We start from the raw sequence: 15,531 nt of genomic DNA on the forward strand, positions 1-15,531 counted from the left end.
TTTTGGTTTGTCAGTTTGAGGCCTAGAATTCTGATACATGGAAAAAACGTGTAGAACTTTACTTCAGAACATCTTAAGTTATGTGTAAGCAATTAAGCAGGCTAATCATATGACGATTAAGCCAAAATATGTTAGGATGTGGTTGATCTTGGTCGGCCCTCACATTGTTTTCACTGGGTTATGTTACAATCTGTGAGCACTAATTCAATTATTCACTCTCAACTCCTAGTAAACCCAAGATGTAGTGATTATATCATTTCCAAGCTCCAGAGATGTATTTTCCTGGCAGCGTAACAAAATACTGGAGGGACTTCACTCAACTTGGAATGACACATAACAATGATAGACAAAATGCTATTAATAAAAAAAATAAAAAAAACATAATTTGGAAGTTGTCAGAACCTGTCCAAAAMCAATTAAAGTGACCGAATGAAATCCAATGACCTACACTACACYGGCCAAAGGTCATGCAGGAGTTTACACTACATTACCAAAAGTATGTGGACACCTGTTCGTCCAACATCTCATTCCAAAATCACGGGCATTAATATGGAGTTGGTCTCCTCTTCGCTGCTATTATATCCTCCACTCTTCTGGGAAGGCTTTCCACTAGATGTTGGAGCATTACTGTAGGGACTTGCTTCCATTCAGCCACAAGAGCATTAGTGAGGTCGGGCACTGATGTTGGGCGATTAGGCCTGGCTCGCAGTCGGCATTCCAATTCATCCCAAAGGTTTTCGATGGAGTTGAGGTCAGAGCTCTTTGCAGGCCAGTCAAGTTCTTCCACACCGATCTCGACAAACCATTTCTGTATGGACTTCGCTTTGTGCACGGGGGCATTGTCATGCTGAAYCAGGAAAGGGCCTTRCCCGAACTGTTGCCACAAAGTTGGAAGCACAGAATCATCTAGAATGTCATTGTATGCTGTAGCGTTAAGATTTCACTTCACTGGAACTAAGGGAACCTAGCCTGAACCATGAAAAACAGCTCCAGACCATTATTCCTCCTCCACCAAACATTACAGTTGGTACTATGCAATGGCGTTCTCCGGGCATCCGCTAAACCAGTGCTCCCACACATTGGCTAACTGGGCTATCTGCATTGTGTCCCACCTCCCGCCAACCCCTCCTTTTACGCTACTGCTACTCTCTGTTCATCATATATGCATAGTCACTTTAACCATACCTACATGTACATACTACCTCAATAAGCCTGACTAACCGGTGTCTGTATATAGCCTTGCTACTCTTATTTTCAAATSTATTTTTACTGTTTTATTTCTTTACTTACCTACACACACACATACCTTTTTTTTCGCACTATTGGTTAGAGCCTGTAAGTAAGGATTTCACTGTAAGGTCTACTACACCTGTTGTATTCGGCGCACGTGACAAATAAACTTTGATTTGAAACCCAGATTCGTCTGTCGGACTGCCAGATGGTGAAGCGTGACTTATCACTCCAGAGAACGTGTTTCCACTGCTCCAGAGTCCAATGGCGGCGAGCTTTACACCACTCCAGCCGACACTTGGTATTACACATGGTGARCTTAGGCTTGTGTGCGACTGCTCGGCCATGGAAACCCATGTCATAAAGCTCCCGACGAACAGTTCTTGTGCTGACATTGCTTCCAGAGSCAGTTTGGAACTRGGTAGTGAGTGTTGCAACAGAAGACAGACCATTTTTACGTGCTTCAGCACTCGCCGGTCCAGTTCTGTGAGCTTGTGTGGCCTACCACTTCGCGGCTGAGCTGTTGTTGCTCCTAGACATTTTCACTTCACAATAACAACACTTACAGTTGACCGGGGCAGTTCTAGCAGGGCAGAAATTATTAACTGACTTATTGGGAAGGTGGCATTCTATGATGGTGCCATGTTGAAAGTCACTGAGCTTTTCAGTAAGACCATTCTACTGCCAATGTTTGTCTATGGAGGTTGCATGTCTGTGTGCTCAATTTTATACACCTGRCAGCAACGGGTGCGGCTGAAATAGCCGAATCCACTAATTTGAATGGGTGTCCCCATACTTTTGTATATATAGRGTACCTGTCTTATGAATTATTTAGGAACCCATATGTGGAGTGGATYGAGGTTGCTGAGAAGAACTAGTTTTGTTGTTGTAGCCAAATATTGAGGCAAGAACTCCATCTAGTGGAGATAGATTGCCGCTCAGATGTGGGTTGTAGGTGCTTTAGCGTCATCTACCGGCGAAAACAAGTTATCAAGCCTCTTAGAGTAGRAGTGCTGATCTCGGATCAGGTCACCCTGGTCCATATCATCTTGTTCATTGTGARCTAAAAGGAAAACTGATCCCGAATCAGCAGCCCTACTCCGAGACACTGGTCTTCCATTAAATAAAGACATTCAAGACATATAACCAAACATGTTATTTTATTATCTTAAAAAGTAACAATCCCCAAAGGTTATATCACACACACTAGAACAACAGTAAACACCATGACTACACAAAAAGGGACTTAGATATTATAGACATAAAAAATCCCTCTTATTGTTGACATTATTTTACTAAGCATGACAGACCAAGATCATCTACAGTATGACATACCGTCACAATTAGAAACAACGTTATTGAACTCCATTATAAATCCGCAATGTTAAGGGAAGACATTTCATGGACTGTCAGAATTTCATATGAAATATTTTCAATATAAACAGAACATCCTTCTTGGATGGCTTTTACAGCAACCAGAGAACAGGCATTTATTTCAGTGCAAACATGACAATACAAGGCAGTCTTGGCTGCAATTCTCCCTTTTGATTTCAGAGGGAATTGATGATGTTGATCATTATTTGAAAAGAGCTCACAAAAACTGAAAATGGACCTTTTCAATGCGTTGTCATTGGACTGGAACTGTACTACCAAAGTGACAAGGTTGACACCACTCCCTTCATAGGCTCATCATCACACTGTATGAGACATGGATACTGATGGTACACAGTGCTGAGAGGACGGTGATGTATCCTACGGAAATGCTGTGCTATAAGAGGTCACCTTTGACCTTTGATATCCTTAACATCATTAAATAGAGGAGAGGAGAACCCCCCCCCCTTCTAATCAAACCGCACAGAAATTATTACATTTCTGTTGGGGGAAGTGAGAGTCAAAAAGTGAGAATTGCGTGAGAAGAACACCTCTAATAAACTCAGACAGAGAGAGGGGCTAAATAGTCAAGTAGCGCATACAGGTGAGCTCTGCTGTCGTGAGAATGACAATAGGAGAGTCAGTCCAGCACTTTGACATGGTCTTTGTGTGAGTCATTTCTAGGGCTTTTACATTGACATTCACAGGATACAGGCTGATGACAGTGATTTGTAAGAGGAGAGCCACTACTCTACTGTTGTGGAGGTAGTTGTATTAGAATCTGACAACATAGGGTAAAATATGAAAACAACTCAGAGGGGTGGAGAGAGAGGACTTTATCTGCCTCTATAAAGAGAMAGGACTGACCTTWTCTGCCTCTATAAAGAGAMAGGACTGACCTTATCTGCCTCTATAAAGAGATAGGACTGACCTTATCTGCCTCTATAAAGGGGATGGTTTTCGACGTTGTCCATATTCAAAAGTCCCTTGTTGTTAATTTGAACATCGAATGCATTGAACAGGAAAATACCACAGGTAATAGCACCAGGAATAGTGTGACATTTTTAATCCAATAAAAAGAAAAGTTAGGTTTCTCCATTGTTGGCCATGACTGCCGTGTAGTACTGCTTAGAAACTCAATCCCTGTCGGGCATTGAGGCCTTTCCTTAATCTGTATTTACAATGTACCAAAATGTGCTGAGAGACCTGATTCTATGTAAACATTAGCTCTAAGAGCCCAGTTCAAACACTTGGATTTTGTTATCTAGATTACAGCAGCGTCAGGGCTGGGTTCAGTACCATGGAACAGAGGGGTACTCTGGCACACCAATAGTACCCTACAGAGAGAGGTTGGATGGACTGGACATGTTGCACTCCTAACATCACTAGGATAACATGTCACTTGAACCCTACGTAAGACTGTCATAATAATGTCATAGTATTATAAACCATAATGACAGCTGCTTATGTCACTTGACACAGTTATGACACAAACCATTACTCAGGTATGCTAATTGTCTAGATGTATGGCCAGACAATTAACAAGCCTAAACAACGGTTTCTGTTAGGACAGCTGTAAATCAGTCGTCATGAGCTGACATAACGGTTTATTACATGTTATATTATCATGACAGCATTATGTAGGCCTTATGGCAGAGGGGTCAGGTAAAGTCTAGCTAGCAGGACTGTGTATGCATCGCATTGTGTCAGAGCCTCATGTGAGCCAGCAGAGGGGGCTAAAGAGTATGTTTAAAAAGCTCAACAGCCACACATAGCCAAAAAATGGTAGGAGTGTAATTACGCGTGACCTGAGATTAGAATTTTTTTACATTTGACACCAAAATAAATGACAGAATATCAACTGGCAGGTCAAAGTCAAATCAGTCACATGAAATAAATAAAAACTGCTCAGTAAAAACAAAAACCTAAAAAAGGACCTGTAGAATTACGTTTTTTTTCTTCTTCCAAGGTTTAGAATGGGATTGAAAAAGATCAATGCTTTTAAATATTTTTATAAATGTAATCTTGTGAGAAGTGGTGTTACAATGTAGTGGTGAGTATCACAAATTCAAATATTACCCAACAGAAGATGAGGAAAACTAATCCAAAACCATTGCATGACAGATTGACAATGTAATASCAGTCGCTGAACGGGCTGGTGTGGTGTATGTTGTGTCAGCCAGTCTGGATACTATAACAGTCCCAGTGAGGTGGAGGAGCTGTACTCATCCAAACCCAACACCTCCCTCTTCATTTGATCTCCCTCTCCTGCCACTGTCACACACTGGTGATGGAGGCCAAACAGTTTGAGGGTTTCTGGAGTTTCTCGGGTTGGGTGGTAGGCGGCGGCTCTGGAATGGTCCGGAAGGTGAAAGGTGGACCGTTGCCCGTGGCGATTCCCAGGTGTCCGGGACTCAGAGCCAGGTTCTGACGTCTGTTGCTCTCCACGATGCTGGAGGTGTTTGAGGCCAGACTCTCTCGTGTGCTGAGCCAGGAAGAAGAGGAGAGGAAGGGAAAGAACAAAAAGAGAACAATAGAATGGTGAAGAGAATGAGGAGAAAGAAGGAGAGAGGTCCGAACACAGAAGCATGTTATGCTGCCTTCCCTTGTTTGTGTGGAATAGTGTGAGAGCAGAAAGTATCCGATTGATTGTTGACACATGTTGTCTATAAAGTTTTCCAGCTATAGGCAGCACTTATTGAGGTTAGGGAGTTCCCTTCAAGTAAATCAAAACTTGATATCCTCTCCATGTTAACCAGTAACTGCTGTAACCACTGTCATGAGAGAGAGGGGGGGGGGGTACAAAAGGTGAGAAGAAAAGATGGGTATAGCAAGAAGAACGAATGAGAGAAGAGTTATAAGATACATAACCTCTGGCAGATATAGACACTTATAAAGTGTGGTTCTCATTCATGGTTTGTCTGATGTTACAAACAATTCCATTGTAGAGAACATTACATTACTGATAATATTTAAGGTATTATCTGTATGACAAGATAGTTGTTTGGAATGGTGTCTTACTGATTTAGAGAGTAACAGCATGTCAAAAAAGTCTGATCATGCCTGTTTCTATCTTTTCACCGCCAGCTAGACCAGGTCACCCATGAAAGGTGGATGTGGTTCTCCTCACTGGCTCCATCTGCAGGCCAAGACTATGGGAGAGAGGGGTGGAGCAGAGCTGCCTGGGAGGGAGGGGCCAAAAGACCAAGTACTGTACATATGTGGACCAATGCCCTTTCAGTCACACAGGAGATTAGTGACATCTGTCCTGAAGAGCTCCACATGATCACTAGTGTGATCCCAACCCAACAGAGTGGAAAACCACATCACACTTCTTATCACCGTTCTTCACAGGAAAATAAAATGACAAAGTCGTTAGAGGCTGGGAAATAGGCAACCGAATCTACAAAGAAGGGCCACCACTTTAACTCCAAGCCATTTCAAATCGGCAGCGGTCACTGTTTCCAGTTCCACAATCACTTCCATAAAAGGTTGCCCATCTTGTTTGAATAAGCTGGCTGAGGAGGCAGGTCAGTCTGCTGAGGAGGCAGGTCAGTCTGCTGAGGAGCATTATCTAGAGACAGCCAAACGTCTGCTGAATACAGAGACATTATTTTCCATTACTGGCCATGGGGGAGAGCGGGAGGCCGTGGCTGGAAACATGGTAGGGGCTGAGGGGAGGGGGAACTCAGCCAGAAAACAAATGAGCCGATGGTCCCAGAGGTTCTGAACTGCAAACCTAAGCGTGATACCAACCAATCAAAGACGAGCGGCGCTAGCGCGGGCATCCATCTTGTTTAGAGGCTGGAGCATGTGGTCGGGGTTAGACACAGGAAGACACATGTGACCCTAATGAAGCGTCACACACTCCCACTATGCCAGAGGGGCCCGGGTGAAAAGGATTTAGCAAAAACAGGCAGTGTTGTAATGCACAAAAGCTTTTGGGGGTTGCTATCTGTATAATGTAAGACCACAGTTTAATAGTCTTTAAAAACACCCGGAATACAATTCTTTACACAATTTGAAAGTACATTGAAAAACGGTGAGGTCCGTTCTTTGCGGTAAAGTAGATTCAGACATGCCCTAACGACTTAATCACATTTTGAACAAGTCTTTGTTTATAGTTATGGCTTTTAGGATTTAGAGGCTCAACTTTTCTGTTATGAGAAGAGAGAGCTGTGTGTCAGCTGAGACAGTTGTGACCCGACAGATGAACTATGCACACTGTGACAGAGAGAGGCCTGAGCTGAGGGACTCCCCCTTTCTCTCTCTACCACCGATGAATATCAAAATCCTCCAAAACCTCCAGACTGTATGTTGCTTATGGGACCAAAAAAGGTAATACTTTGTCGGCTGAAGGTAAAGCCATGTGAATGGTTGCCGTAATGGACATATTTCAGTGACAGACACCATGTATCACGAGAAAAAAAAACTCCACAAAAACACAGATGTCTGCTTACGCTCAAGTGATTCACTAAGACACTCAGAAGAATACCACAGTTCAAATGAACGTGAATCATTGAGGGAAGCACAGACATCAGAAAGAAAGAAAGAAACAAAGCAAACCAAATCCATTCAGAGCAAAAATGTTGTTTTGTAAACAGAAAAGCAAAAGTTCACATGGATGAGAGGCAATTATGGAATTGGGGAACATTGGAAACTCCTATTCTGTCTCTTCTACGGGGCTATAACCATGATAGGTTGTACTTCAGATTCACTAGAATCAACAGCACCATATGGAATAATATTACCAGTCCATTATGTTCTCATGTGAGAACAATAATCCCACCATTAGTCTATTCACAGAATAAGAAGCCATCCCCTCTCATGACCACCGACCACACAAACAGAGAGGCTGAGTGAGTGTGTGAGTGTGTTGTTGTCACCCGACGAGGCTTACCGTGGAGAGTTAAATCCACTGTCCACTGTAACACTACTGCTGTCCATGCTGTCCAGCCTGGCTGAGTGGGCTGACTGCTGGCTCTGGTTGTTGTGCTCACTCTCCTTGGGGTTGGGGAAGGTCAGGTTCCTCTCAAACCTGCGCTGGAGGTCCCTCTCCTTCTCCCGCTCCAGCAGCCACTGCATGGTACCCCCCCCTCCCCCTCCGACCCCACCACAGCCCTCTGGGGACTTCGGCTCCTGCTCTGCCTGCTTGGCTGAGGCGGCGTCCTCCAGCTCGTCGTCATCAGACACGTTGTAGTAGTCGAAGGAGGCTTCCCCGGCCGGGCACGAGCCAGCCTGCTCCATCCCTGAGGGGCCAGAGGAGGGGGGCCGGGGCACAGCTAGCAGGGGGCCCGGCTGCTCAAAGTGCTCCTGGCTGTCCAGCACCTCGGCCGACGACATGACCGGGGTCTTCCTCAGCGTGCTCGACCTGGAGTAGCTACCGTCCCCGTAGCCGCTGGGCAGCGTGTTGGGCGGAGGTTTGAACAGAGTGTCTTTGCTGAAGATGTCCTTCCTCCTGTCCATGCTACCAGAGTTGGTGTTGTGGTGCTGTACTGAACGGCCATTTGGCAAAGGCTCAGGCATCTGGCAGGGCATGGGCAAACTAACACCGTTCTGTCCCTTTGTAGTGTCCTCTTTGTACTCTGGGGGATGAGGGGTCTGTCTGTCGGACGAACAGCCCACCTTCACCTTAGGTAAGCTATCGTGATTGGGTTTTCCTAAGGGACTAGGGGTAGTGAGGACCGCCTCAGTGGATGCATTGCACTGGAAATAGTCCTCAGCCATGCGTTTAGGAGAATAAGCCTTCTGGCTGTCGTAGGCAGGTAAACGGTCTCTACTTTTGTTATTTTCAAGTGTTCTCCCTCCGTCGGGCCCACAGGGGTCAGGGGTTAACTTAGCAGCAGGGGGTGTGGCCAACTTAGCAGCAGGGGGCGTGGCCCGCGAGTGGGAGTACTGGGAGGCCTGGGCTGAGGCCCTCAAGGTCCCGTCATCGGTGTAGTAGCGGCTCCTGTCTCTGTCCCTCTCATCAGGGCTGCGCTCAAAGTAGTCCGGGGGCCCAATCTGCCCGGCCCCGAGAGGCCCTTTGGAGTTGTCCATGGAGCGGGACCGCTCTTTGGCCTTGTTGTCCGAGCGCTCGTTGCGCGACTTCCTCTCCTGCGTGTGGCTGTGGCTGCGGTGCACCTTGGAGTGGGACGGCCCGTGCGAGGGCTCGGGGAAGGGCATCTCCGTCCTCCTCTTGGCCAGCTCTCCCGACACGTCCCACTCTGGGGTGATGGGCAGGTGGGACTCCATGATGTTTGGGTTGCTGTGGGCCAGGTGTCGGGCACGGCTGCGCTCCATGGAGAAGGAGGCGTCCCGTGGCGAGCGAGCCAGGGAGGAGCTGTAAGCCCGGTAGTCCCTCTCAGCCCCCAGGTCCAGGTTGGATCCCTCAGAGGGGTCTCCCCGGGAGGCGCGGGTCTTACTGTGGGAGCGTGACGGCTTACCTTGGGGCTTGCGGTGTCCGCGGCTCCTCCTGCTGCGTGCGCTGTGCTGGGCTGACGAGCTGGCCTTGCTCCTCTGAGCCCTCTCCTCCTCCAGCCTCTTCATCACGGCTGTGTGTCTAGCCACGTTTTCCACCGTCAGGTCCGGGTTGATCCGCCTGATGATCTCCATCTCCACGTCGCGCGGCACGGCCGTGGGCGTCTCCTCGTCCCGCAGAGGCCACTCCTCCGGGGGGAACTGGGCCGAGAAGGTGGTCAGCTGCTTGGTCTTGTCCTTCTTGAAGCTCAGCCGGAACAGCTTGAGGCCAAACTTCTTGGACTGCTTCTCCCCGCTGCTGCCCCCCTCACGGTGCTTGGTCAGGGTGTCCGACTTGAAGGGGAAGCTCAGGGTGCTCCGGGTCTTCTCTGTGGAGGTAGGCTGGGGCTGGGTCTGTGTGGGTGTGTGAGGGGAGTGGGGTGAGTGAGGGGAGTGGGGAGAGTAGGCCTCTCGGTGCTCCTTAGGGGACTTCCTGGTGAGGGTGGTGTGGTGGCTGGGGGGGTCGTCACGGTAACTATTATAGGAGTCTCCATGGTTCTTAGGATGGGACCTGTCCCTGACACAGCCAGAAGTGGAAGGGGTGATGGTTCCAGAGAGGGGGGAGGTACACTGTTGCTGTTGTTGTTGTTGTTGCTGCTGGCGGTCAGGTATCCTCTCATCCAGGTGGTACCATTTGGAGCTGGTCCTGATGAGAGAGGGCGTGATGAAGTAGGTCTGGGGCGTGACGATGAAGTAGCCCTCTGGTGTCGGGTAGATCTTCCTCTCCCGGACCAGCATACTCAGCGTGTGGTGGAGAATCTCTGCTGTCGGCGTGGGCACACCTAGACAACGACACGGATAGGAACATGTCAGAAATGTCAAACATAACATTCTGGATGCGTCCCAAATGGAACCTTATTCCCTGTGAAGTGCACTATATCATCTGMTGTATGCATCATTAGTGATATTATCATATATAACAGCATTGAATGTTCATTACTCCGCTACAGATGAGCTATGATTGTATAAACCAATCCATCGATCATGAAAACTGTCATTCCCTCAATACATCAACCATATGGCGGATGTGGATCTGTCTGATGGTAATCTGACTGTACAGGTTGTTATGGCTTGTTACAGCATTTCGCTACACCCGCAATAACATCTGCTAAACATGCGTATGTGACAAATAAAATTTGATTTGATTTGTAGCTTGTTACAGCTTGTTATGGGTTGTTATAGCTTGTTACATGTTTTTATAACTTGTTATGGGTATACAAAACATGTCTTCACTGTCTGATCAGCCCTGTTGGGAAGCAGTAAGCCGGTGACACGTACTATGTCCCAAATGGCACCCTATTCCTTATATAGTGCACTACATTTGAATAAGGTGCCATTTGGGACACACAGAGTGCAGCAGTAGCAACTCCCCATCCACTCCTCCATGCCATTCACATCACAGTATAGTACCGTACAGTATAGTACAGTATAGTACAATATATTCCAGTATAGTCCAGTATAGTCCAGTATAGTCTAGTACATTACAGTATAGTATAGTACAGTATAGTCCAGTATAGTACAATATATGTGGTCCCGTGTGGCTCAGTTGGTAGAGCATGGCGCTTGCAACGCCAGGGTTGTGGGTTCATTCCCCACGGGGGGACCAGGATGAATATGTATGAACTTTCCAATTTGTAAGTCGCTCTGGATAAGAGCGTCTGCTAAATGACGTAAATGTTAATGTTAATATTCCAGTATAGTCCACTATAGTCTAGTACATTACAGTATAGTATAGTATAGTACAGTATAGAACAGTATAGTCCAGTACATTACAGTATAGTATGTTATAGTATAGAACAGTACATTACAGTATAGTATAGTATAGTATAGAATAGTACATTACAGTATAGTATGTTATAGTATAGTACAGTATAGAACAGTACAGTACAGTATAGTACAGTATGTTATAGTATAGTCCAGTACATTACAGTACTGTATAGTATGTTATAGTATAGTACAGTATGTTGTAGTATAGTACATTATAGAACAGAACAGTATAGTCCAGTATAGTATGTTATAGTATAGTACAGTATAGAACAGAACAGTATAGTACAGTACAGTGCTGAGCTGCTTCACTTCACTGGAGGTAGTATTACTCACAGTTACATCATGGTGCCCTTTCAGCCCGGCCAGCGTGATGCAATCCCACCAGCCATTCAGCCAGCCAGCCATTCAGCCAGCCAGCCATTCAGCCAGCCAGCCGCATATGCAGGCTGAGGCTGCAGCAAAACACAGGCAGGCGAGGCAGCGAGCGGTCATACCCACCTCTGACACACACGCAGCAGACCGCCCCACCACGACTACACTCTTCCCATACCAATAAAACCTGCTCCCATTCTCACACACACACCCACACATAGAATAGCTTCACTACAATACTTGGCATGTGATAGGGAAAGGCAACTATTGTGTCTGTAATTTAAAAATTTAAAAATMWATTTTATTTCACCTTTATTTAACCAGGTAAGCTAGTTGAGAACAAGTTCTCATTTATAACTGCGACCTGGCCAAGATAAAGCAAAGCAGTGCGACAAAATACACACCCACCATAATACCTGTCCCCTCAACTTGGCACCACAGATAACCAGTTGTCCCCTCCAACTCCACACATAACCTGCCCCACTCACCACAATAACCAGTCCCCTCAACTTACACACCACCATAACCTGTCCCCTCAACTTACACCACAACTCCCTGCAACTGCACCCCAATAAACCTGTCCCTCAATTACGCCACCACCAACTACACACCAACGTCCCCTCAACTTACACACCACCACTTCCTAACTAGCACGTCCCCGCACTATACACAACGCCACTTACGCACCACAATAACCAGTCCCCTCACTTACCCACCACCATAAAACCTGTCCCTCAACTTTGCCCACCACAAAACCAGTCCCTTCAACTTACACCTACCACCATTTAACCTGTCCCCTCAAACTTACACACCACCATAACCTGTCCTTCAAGCTTACGCACCACAAAACCTGGTCCCTTCAGACTGACGCACCACCATAACCTGTCCCCTCAACGTTACACACCACCATAAACCTGTTCCCCTTCAACTTACGCACAACAATACACCAGTCCTTCAACTTACACACCACCATAACCTGTCCCTCAACTTGCACCACAATAACCAGTCCCCTCAACTTACCACACCACCATAACTGTCCCTCAACTTGCACCAACAATAAACCAGTCTTCCCATCAACTTACACACCCACCGATAACCTGTCCCCAAACTTACACACCACCATAAACTGTCCCCTCAAACTTGCACCACAATAACCTGTACCCCTCAACTTACGCACCACAATACCATCCCCTCAACATTACACACACCATACCTGGTCCCCTCAACTTACACCACCACCATAACCTGTCCCCGCTCATCTACCACCCACAAAGACCAGTCCCCTCAACTATACACACCACATTAACCTGTCCCCTCAACTTGCACCACAATCAACCAGTCCCTTCCAACTTAACACCACCACCATAACCTGTCCCCTCAACTATACACACCACCATAACCTGTCCCTTCAACTTACCACCACATAACCTGTCCCTTCAACTTACGCACCACAATAACCAGTCCTTTCAACTTACACACACCATAACCTGTCCCCTCAACATACGCACCACAATAACCAGTCCCCGTCAACTTACAGCCCACCGGATAACCTGGTCCCACTCAACTTTGCACCACAATACCAGTCCCTTCAAACTTACACACCGACCACTAAACCTGTCCCCTCAACTTACACACCACATAACCTGGTCCCTCAATCTACGCACCCAATACAAAACCCTGTCCCCTAACTTACGCACCACAATTAACCAGCCCCTCAACTTACGCACCACAAATAACCCCAGTTCCCTCAACTTGCAACCACAATAACCTGTCCCCGTTCAACTTACACACCACCATAACCTGTCCCCCTCAACTTGACCACCCAATAACCGTCCTTCAACTTACGCCCACCACAATAACCTGTCCCCTCAACTTACCACACCACCATAACCTGTCCCCTCAACGTACGCACCACCATAACCTGTGTCCCGCAACTTACGCACCACAATAACCAGTCTTCAACTTGACGCACCACCGATAACCATTCCCCTTCAACTTGCACCACATAACCTGTCCCATTTCAACTTACGCCACCACTAAACACCAGTCCCTTCAACTTGACGCACCACCAATACTGTCCCCTGCAACAGTTTACGCACCAGACCAATAAACCAGTCCCCTCATAACTCTGCACCACAATAACCTGTCCCCTCAACTTACGCACACAATTAACCCAGTCCCCTCAACTTACGACACCACAATTAACCAGTCCCCTCAAACTTACAGCACCACAATAACCGTCCCCTCAACTGTGCACCACAATAAACCTGTCCCCTCAACTTACACCACCACCATAACCAGTCCCTCAACTTTGCACCACAAATAACCAGTCCCTTCAACTACACACCACAATAACCTGCTCCCCTCAACTTACACACCACCTTATAAACCAGTTCCCTCAACTTCACCACAATTAACCAAGTCCCCTCAACTTACACACCACCAATAACCATGTCCCCTCAACTTACACACCCACCATAACCAGTCCTCTTTCAACTTAGCACCACCATAAACCTTCCCCTCAACTTACACACCACCATAACCTGTCCCCTTCAACTTAGCACCACAATAACCGAGTCCCTGTCAACAATTACACACACCATAACCTGTCCCACTCAATTACACACCACGCATAACCTGTCCCCTCAACTTACACACCACCATAACCAGTCCCTTTCAACTTACACACCACCATAAACCTGTTCCCCTCAAACTTACACACCACCAATAACCTGTCCGCTCAACTTACGCCACCAAATAGAACCAGTCCCTTCAACTTTACTGCACCACAATAACCAGTCCCGTTCAAACTTACACACCACCAAACCTGTCCCCTCAACTATACACACCACCATATAAACCTGTCCCCGTCAATCTACGCACCACACATAACCCTGTCCACCTCAACTTACGCCACCACAATAAACCAGTCCCTTCAACTTACGCAACCACAATAACCAGTCCCTCAACTTGCACCCAATATACCAGTCCCCTCAACTTACACACCACCATAACCTTCCCTCAACTTACACACCACCACTAACCTGTCCCCTCAAACTTACACACCACCGATAACCTGTCCCCCTCAAACTTAACGCACCACAATTAACCAGTCCCTTCAACTTAAACACCACATAACCTGTCCCCTCACTTGCACCACAATAACCTGTCCCTCAATTTACACTTTTCCCTTTAGTCCCATTACTCAGTTCCTAAGCTGAATCTAGGAATGTATTCCTATTTTAGACTGTTTAACATTGATTTAATTCAGCAGGGAGCATATTTAGTCAGTTCACTTTTAGGGATGTATGACTGTTTAAATATCCCTTCTATATGGTTCCGTGACAGTAGACCTGTATTTTACTTGTATTAGTACTGTGCAGCTGTCTTCATCGACCTGGCCAAGGCTTTCTACTCTGTCTAGCACCGTATTCTTATCGGCAGACTCAATAGCCTTGGTTTTCTCAAATGACTGCCTGCCCTGGTTCACCAACTACTTCTCTCTATAGAGTTCAGGTGTGTCAATCAGAGGGCCTGTTGTTCGGGACCTCTTGCAGTCTCTATGGGTGGTACACCAGGGTTCAATTCTCGCCGACTCTTTTCTCTGTATATATCAATGATGTCGCTCTTGCTGCGGGTGATTCTTGATCCACCTCTACGCAGACGACACCATTCTGTATACAGCTGGCCCTTCTTTGGACACTGTGTTAACTAACCTCCAAACAGCGCTTCAGTGCCATACAACATTCCTTCCGTGGCCTCCAACTGCTCTTAAACGCTAGTAAAAACCAAATGCATGCTTTCAACGGTTCGCTGCACGACTAGCATCAACCACCCTGGACGGTGGTGATGCAATTCCTAATTTTGTCCGCTTTCCTTCCAGTTCTCTGCTGCCAGTGGACTGGAACGAATTGCAAAAATCGCTAAAGCTGGAAATTTATATTTTCCCTCACTAACTTTAACATCCGCTATTCTGAGCAGCTTACCGATCGCAGCAGCTGTACATGAGTCCACTCTGTAAATAACCCACCAATTTACCTTACCTCCTCCCCATATTGTTTTTTTTTAACTTTTCTGCTCTTTTGGCACACCAGTATCTCTCTTGCAAATCATCATCTGCTCAATTTATCACTCCAGTGTTAATCTTTCTAAATTGTAATTTACTCGCTACTATGGCCTATTTATTGCCTACCTCCTACACGCCATTGCACACACTGTATAATAGACTTTCTTTTTTTCTATTGTGTTATTGACTGTACGCTTGTTTATCCATGTGTAAACCTCGGTGTTTTG

The 15,531-nt window shown here is 46.5% G+C and overlaps 1 protein-coding gene and 1 long non-coding RNA gene across 5 annotated transcripts in view; both read right to left on the reverse strand.

The window, feature by feature from the left end:
- Positions 1-2,373: 2,373 nt before the first annotated feature.
- LOC111967301 (storkhead-box protein 2) overlaps positions 2,374-15,531 on the reverse strand; it is a 129,234-nt gene continuing 116,076 nt past the window's right edge. For all 4 annotated transcript variants that reach the window (XM_070444708.1, XM_023992222.2, XM_023992223.2 and 1 more), the window contains exons 3-4: positions 7,502-9,881; positions 2,374-5,086 (exon numbers count right to left, since the gene is read on the reverse strand). In XM_070444708.1, the coding sequence (XP_070300809.1) occupies positions 4,879-5,086; positions 7,502-9,881 (2,588 nt within the window). In that variant the 3' untranslated portion in view covers positions 2,374-4,878. The remainder of the gene's footprint in view (positions 5,087-7,501; positions 9,882-15,531) is intronic.
- Positions 11,720-12,869, reverse strand: LOC139028075 (uncharacterized). Its single transcript, XR_011480249.1, has 3 exons — positions 12,853-12,869; positions 12,236-12,271; positions 11,720-11,789 (listed from the first exon to the last, which is right to left on the reverse strand). It is a non-coding gene; the product is annotated as an uncharacterized lncRNA (long non-coding RNA).

This window comes from Salvelinus sp. IW2-2015, linkage group LG8 (genome assembly GCF_002910315.2).
Source record: "Salvelinus sp. IW2-2015 linkage group LG8, ASM291031v2, whole genome shotgun sequence".
In the NCBI taxonomy this organism is placed as follows: domain Eukaryota; kingdom Metazoa; phylum Chordata; class Actinopteri; order Salmoniformes; family Salmonidae; genus Salvelinus; species Salvelinus sp. IW2-2015.